At 47.5% G+C, this 7,576-nt stretch overlaps 1 protein-coding gene across 1 annotated transcript; it reads left to right on the top strand.

The window, feature by feature from the left end:
• Positions 1–4,357: 4,357 nt before the first annotated feature.
• Positions 4,358–6,461, top strand: LOC119400103 (fibroin heavy chain-like). Its single transcript, XM_049417976.1, has 2 exons — positions 4,358–4,453; positions 5,372–6,461. Exons 1-2 carry the CDS (start codon positions 4,442–4,444, stop codon positions 6,311–6,313), a joined length of 954 nt encoding a protein of 317 aa, XP_049273933.1. The 5' UTR covers positions 4,358–4,441; the 3' UTR covers positions 6,314–6,461.
• The last annotated feature ends 1,115 nt before the right edge of the window (positions 6,462–7,576 follow it).

The raw sequence follows: 7,576 nt of genomic DNA, 5'->3' as shown, positions 1-7,576 counted from the left end.
CCCAAAGGTCGCGGGTTCGATCCCGACCGCGGCAGTGGCATTTCGATGAAGGGAAAATGCTGGATGTCCGTGTTCTGTGCGATCTCGGTACACGTTAAAGAATACCCGATGGTCAAAATTTCCGGAGCCCTTCGCTAAGGCGTCTCTCATATAATATCGTGGTTTTCGGACATAAAACCCCAACACATATTATTATCACTTTCCTTTCGTCTCAATGTGTGTGCGCGTAGTTATTGTGTTGGTTGAGACTCTGTATCACCTGTGGCACATACCCGCATAACATTAACTCTGGTTTACGGGTATGTGCCACACGTGACTGAGAGAAAGGGTTTCATGACGTACGCGACTGGTATTTTGCGTTATTCATGTCATGACCAGTGAATCGTGTTCGTCATACACTGATCCCCTGCTGTGCCAATTTTGGTATATTACAAGTTATGGAGACGACCAGGAGAGCGCCCAGAGGTAGGCGGCTAGATAGATAGATAGATAGATAGATAGATAGATACGTAGATAGAAACGGCCAAAGTGCTTGAGGTTCGCTAAGAAATGCTTCGCATTTAATAAGTACAGAGGAGGAGTGAGGTCATGTTAAAACAGCGCAAGCAACAAAGCGAAGAAGGAAGACCAAACGAGGTGGAAGAGGGAGGCTTAAAGTGATAATACATCGTTGAACAGGGTATGATGATGGAGCGAACGTTTCGAAAAGGGGACTTGTCTTCGCCTGGGCATCGGCTATACTCTGACGGAGAGCAGTCCGCTTGTCGAAACATTGGCTTCACTGGCATTACCTGTTCAGCGATTCCTAATCGCCGAAACAAAGTGACAGCTGAATCGACGTCGACACCGAGAAGGATAACAAATATGCATAAGACAGCAAGCAGGCAGTCGGAAAAGGGCGACAATAGGCGAAGACCCAATGGCCTACACATCACAATCACTGGATGGAATACTGGGCTCGGACAACTACGAAGAGCTCCGATCCCGCAACTTCCAGTCCAGATGAAAACAAAAACTTTTGAACATGGGGTGTTGCTGGAGACAACGCTTTCTACAAGCGGTCTTGTATTCTTCGAGGCTGCAACTGAAGGCAACACTGCTTGTCGAAACGCCGCCTCCAGCGACACCTCGTGTTCAAGAATTTTTCATCTCTTCAAGCTTAGGTCTTCCCCAGAACTTCTGACTTTTTTTTAATATGCCTAGATGTTATTATCCACTGGGAAGATAATATTGTGCCCAGAGTTACGTTATGCCCAGAATATATACCCAAAAGGTCTTCATATTAGAAGCTGCTATTTTATACCACGAGGTCTTATTATTTACCCAGAATATATTATTGTGCCTAGAAGGTCTTATTACATACCCAGATATTATGGTCAAATCTTATTATCATGGGCAGAATATTTTCGTATATATCCAAAAGGCCTTATTATAGTGCCTAGAGGACTTCATTACATACCTAAATTATCTTATTATTAGGTCCAGATGTGACTACATAGCTAGAAGACCGTATTGTTAAGCACAGAAATTATTATGCTCAAATAATATTAGTGTTCCCAGATTATCTTATACGTACCGCGAAAATCTTATTAGTATTAATATCTTCTGGGTATGTATTAAGATATTCTAGCCACAATAATATCTTCTGGGCATAAAATAATTTCTGGGTATGTAATACGATCTTCTAAGCAGAATGACAACATCTGTATATTTAATAAGGTGTTTTGGACATAATAAAATCTTCTAGGTATGTAATAAGTTATCACATACTTACAAGATCTTATTATGCCCAGAACACCTTATTAAATACACATATCTTTTTATTGTATTTAGAAGACCGTATTACATACCTCGAAATTATTATGCCGAGAAGATGATATTGTGCCTCGAATATCTTATTACATACCCAGAAGATGTTATTACACACACACAAAAGATCCTGTTATTGTGCCTAGAATATCTTATTACATACACAGACGATCTGATTATTATGCCCAAAAGATCCCATTATTATTCCCCGAAATATCGTATTACATACCGAGAAGATATTATTATGCCCAGAAGTTCTTACTACATACCCAGAAGACCTTAGTACACACTCACAAGATCCTGTTGTTGTACCTAGAATATCTTATTACATACACAGAAGATCTGGTTATTATGTCCAGAAGATCCCAATATTATGCCCATAATGTCCTATTATATATTTAAAATATCTTATTTAATTATTAAGCCCAGAAGGTCTTAATACAGACCCAGAATATCTTATTACACACTCATAAGGACCTGTTATTGTGCCTAGAACATCTTATTACATACACCAAAGGTTTTGTTATCTTGTCCAAAACATCTTACTACATGTTCAGAAGGTCTTACTATTGTGCCTAGATTTCATTACATAGCCAGAAGTCGTTGCTATTATGCCCTGAAGACCTTGTTATAGACCCAGCAGGTCCTATAATTGCGCCTAGAAGTTATTACGTGTCCAGAAATCGTATTATGCCCGGAAGGTCTTATTATATACCCAGAGGATCTTATTATTATGCCCTGAAAATCTCATTACACACTGAGACCTTATTATTGTGCCGAGAAGATCGTATTGCGTACCCAGAACGCCTTAGTATTATGCCCAGATCTTAGCGTTGTGCCTAGATGGTCTTATTACATACCCAGTGGTTCTTATTGTTGTGCCCAGAAGATATTATTGTTCCTAGAATATCTTATTACACACCAAGAAGATATTATTATTACGTCCGGAAGATCACTTTGTTATGCCTAGAAGATCGCATTACATACCAAGACCTTATTAAACACTCACAAGATCCTGTTATTGCGCCTAGGACATCTTATCTCACACTACGTAGATCCTAATATTTTGCACAGAAGAACTTATTACATGCCTGGATGTTCTTATTACTGTGCATAGATAGTATTATACACCCAGTAGCGGTTGTAATTGTACTTAGAAGATGTTATTGCATACCAAGAAGATCTTATTACATACCCGTACAATAATATTATGTCCAGATCTTATTATTGGGCGTAGAAGGTCTTATCACATACCCAGAAGTTTTTGTTAAATAAACGGATCTCACTATTATGCCTAGAAGATCGCATTACATACCCAGGAGATATTATTATTATTATGGCCAGTAGATCTTAACGTTATTCCCAGAAGATCTTGTTACATTACCCCCAAATTCCCGCCCTCGTGGCACTGGCGTACCTAAATTTTTGCGAAAAAACACCTTTAATTTCGCAACTATGCGGCGACGATAAGCTTTTCGCAACCAGTTCCAGCCGTCAGTGGATACACGCTCCGCACAGGTGACAGCAGTGATACGCCGCGCACACGGGCACACCACGCGCCTCAATCGTGCGCCTCGACACGCTCGCTTCACGATCAGACTACAGAAAAGTACAGCCCATGGCATGCACGCGCGGCTGCGGAGGAGGCTACAGTGATCTATCGCGACCGGGATCACTGGCTTTTTCTCGAGGCTGCTCGTCCGAGAAGCCGTTGGCTGGGCTAGCCACCGGTTGGATGAGAAGAAGCGGAGAAGCGCCTTTAGATAAGGAAAGACGCCCGGCTCTCTTATTTTTGAGTGCGCCTGAAGGAAAGAGAAAAAAAAGCATCTCGGTTCCTCCTGTACGCTTCCGAGCCAGAAAAGAAATCGAAAGAGGACCGCGTACGGTGGGCTGCCTGTATACAGTGTAAGGGTAAGCAATCGAAGATGCGCGTGTCAGAAGAAGAGAGAGAGAGAGTGGCGATGATAGGCTCTCAGCGCTTCGAGGTTGCCTTTAGGAGTTCCACGCTGGAGTGCATATGAGCCCACGGCTAACGGAAGAAGTGAGGAAGTTTACGGATTCTGGGTGTGTCCGGCGGCTATCGCAGGGCCCGGGACGACGCGAAGACGATCCCCCTTAGTGATACAGACACTCTGTATCGAAGGTATACTGACCCGAAACTCGCCTCACCGCCCTGGCCAACGAAGAGAGCCCGCCAGCGGTGTGGACATTTTAGAAGTCCCGGTGCACGGGCCATACTGAATCCCCTTAATCGTTTCTTTGTTTTGTAGCCTCTGGTTTTGTTCTCTCGTGGTTTCTGGCTATCTCGATCTCTTGGGCGATCCTCTTTCCTTCGGTTTCAGTCAACGGGGCACGAGCACGTGTGATCTGTACGTGGGGGTATTGTGCTCTTGCTGCTGCTTTCGCAGCAGGTGGTGGCAGAGTAAGTATGGTGGAAAGAAAGTAGAAGAAGGAGGGGGGACGTCGGGCGTAGCGTGAAACAAGAGGTGGGGGTTTGTAGGAGGAGACACGCGTTGATTTCGTCCTCCATATAAAAGGGGCCCGGGAAGTTTTGCAGAACACAGGCAGTGGGGCTTCGTCGAGTACAACGAGCCACAGGGAACGAAGCGGGACCGTTGAAACACACCTAAACATGAAGAACTTGGTAAGTTGTGACGGATGACGTTTTGCAGATCACCCACTGAATCTGCTCAGAGAGATTCGTAGAGAGTGATGAGCATGGAAATCTGTGAGGAATGTGGTACAGTGAAAATGGAATCATCGAATAGGAGTGTGGAAGCAAATCAGCTGCCGAGGATTTGAGTATCGAGCGAGGCGTGTAGACCATCGTTCAGGAAGGCTCTAATAGGCAACGTCGTATTTTGAAAGAACAATTCTTTCCATTCAGCACTACTACTGTAAAGCACTTCCAGTTTTTAAACAATATGTTTGACGATAAAATAGTCATTAGGACTTAAAGGACGTTTACAAATGAGTTGTGAACGATGCCTTCAGACGCGCCTGCTAGTCTGCTGCACACGAGCGTATTCGTCATGCAATGTAGAAGCAAACAGCAACAGCCCTTGATGTTTCGCTTACAGAAGCCTATGCAAGCATAGGCGCGCGCAGGGTTCCGCATTAGGGGGGGCAAAGGTTCGTCGCAGTGCCCCCCACCCTACTAAGTCAATGTATGGGGCAGATTTTGCGCCCCCCTCTTAGGTGACTAGAAGGGTCCCTGTACGGGGCAGATTTTGCGCCCCCCCCCCTCTTAAGTGATTAGGAGGGGGGGCGGTCGCCCCCCCTGCCCCCCCCCCCCTGTGCGCACGCCTATGTATGCAAGTCACTACAAGCCGGTGAGTAGTGCTCATCGCAACACTGCGCACACATCCATGGATAACCGTCGTCAGTATTCGTCAGCGCATATCTCATAGCACCGTGAAACGGTGAAGAAGGAATTTATAAATTTACTAGACCTGATCATCAGACAGAATAATAGAAGCGTCACTCTTACGACTGCAAGAACTCACAACACATGTTAAGGCCCGAAGTTTTGAATACATTTCTCAATTTTGCTTTACAACAGCAGCTGACCATCCTTTTCGCCGTCGCGGCCACATCCATGGCCGGATACCTGAACGGCGGCGGGCTCGGCGTCAGCTATGCTAGCGGCGGCCTTGGCTACGGAGGCCTCGGCTACGGTGGTCTCGCCCTGGGCTACGGTGGCCTGGGCTATGGCGGCCTCGGTTACGGCGGACTAGGCTACGGAGGAGGACTCGGCTACGGCGGAGGACTCGGCTACGGTGGAGGACTTGGCTACGGAGGCCTGGGCTACGGTGGACTGGGTTACGGCGGTCTCGCTTACGGCCTCGGAGGACTGGGCGGCGGACTCGGCTACGGTCTCGGAGGCCTGGGATACGGCGGTGGCGTTGTGGCCGCTGCTCCAGTCGCGGTGGCCGTGGCGCGCCCCGTTGCCGTCGCGAGGCCCGTAGCCGTAGCCGTGCCGAGGCCTGTGGCCGTCGTCCAGCCGGTCGCGGTTCAAAGGACTGTGGCAGTTGCTCAACCTGTGGTCCAGAAGGTAGTAGCTCAGCCTGTTGTCGCCGTCCAGCGTCCCGTAGTGGTGGCGGCCCCTAGGGTGGTCACCGTCGCCCGTCCCGTCGCCGTCGCTCAACCAGTCGCCGTCGCTCAACCAGTAGCGGTTGCCCGGCCGGCTGTAGCTGTAGCCCCTCTGGCCGTCGCTGCTGCTCCAGCTGCCGTCGGTGTCGTCGGATACGGCGGCGGACTGGGCTATGGTGGTGGACTCGGCTACGGGGCCGGACTCGGCTACGGACTCGGATACGGTTACGGAGGTCTCGGCTACGGAGGTGGACTCGGCTACGGAGGAGGACTCGTCGGTGTCGGCTACGGAAGCGGCCTCAGTTATGGCCTCGGATACGCCGGGTACGGAGGCGGACTGACAGCCGGTTACAGCCTGGGCGGCTACGGCTACGGCTACGGTGGTTACGACTACCTCCGCAAGAAGAAGTAAGCTTCTTGGACGGTGGTGCGCAGTGCGGTTTGGGTGTGACGTCATCGAAGGACTTGTCATCGACAGTGTGGCTTTTGCGGACTGAGTGGGACCAGGTCGTGTGCACCGAGAACCAAAGTGTACAGAAAAATAAAACGGTCGCATGTACTATTGCTGTGTTGATGTTTTCCTGTTGTAGAACATATCATGCCATCCTGCAAAACTTTGCCAAATAAGTAATATATCTTAAAACATAAATTTAACTTTTTTCTTCTAAGTGAGACGGCTGCAGCGCTGGTGTAGCCCCCCCCCCCCCCCACACACACACACATACAAAAACTCAGAGGAACACTTATAAGTTGCAGAAACAAGCTTACAATAACCTACGAAGCGCAGTGCACAGGGTTTTCGATTTCTGAAGAGAACACACCAGGAAGTGCACTTCCTACGATATATTTTGGTGTTCTGTTCCTTGCACATAAACAAGAAATGCGTCAGACAATCAGCCCTGTACACTGAAAAACGAACTACAGTTGAACCCCTCAATAAAGAAGGCCTTCAAGAACGAAATTCTCGCGGCAACGAAGAAATCTGGCGTCCCCGGCGAACACCCATTGAGTTCAATGCATTTGCGCCCTCTTCTCGACAGCGAAGAAATTTTAAAAAGCACTACCGCAATAATGAAAGTTTCAACTAGGAATCCGCAACATATTTTTCAACCCATGAGCTAGTGGGAACCCAGAAGTTTGAAATTTGCAGCACCGCTTATTCGACAAGTCAGGCACATACGTTGCTGTTTACATTCGGTCGGATGATGATGATAGCCACTAGTTCAACAAAACGCTGTTGAACTGGACGACCTTGTGCGCGCTGACGCCGATCATATTGTGCACGAAGAGTTCAGCGACGACGCCATCATTTAAAGGTATGCGAAAAGAATATGAGAGTGACGATGATAGAGATGAAAACAACAAAACGTAAGAAAGGCAAGTACACTCGCGTGAAGTTCTTGATGCTTTTGAAATCATTCCCTCTTTCCTCGGCGCCCACGACGACGACGAAGCCATGCAGAGCTTACTAAACTCTGAAGCTCGAGCCGTCAAGCTCCTCCAAAGCAACGTGAAACAAAGCCAGGTGAGCGACTTCGGGAAGTAAATTTGGTTGTGCGAAGTAACTGGCGTGCGTATTTTTCTATTTTCGCGACAACGAAATTCTCCCGATAGCGAGCAAGACTCGCTTGCCTGGAAGTTTCGTTATTGAGGGCTTCGACTGGATACCCTCTCT

This window comes from Rhipicephalus sanguineus, chromosome 7 (genome assembly GCF_013339695.2).
Source record: "Rhipicephalus sanguineus isolate Rsan-2018 chromosome 7, BIME_Rsan_1.4, whole genome shotgun sequence".
Classification (NCBI taxonomy): Eukaryota; Metazoa; Arthropoda; class Arachnida; order Ixodida; family Ixodidae; genus Rhipicephalus; species Rhipicephalus sanguineus.
Note: the sequence above shows the minus strand (reverse complement) of the source record. Positions and strands in the feature narration are given on the sequence as shown.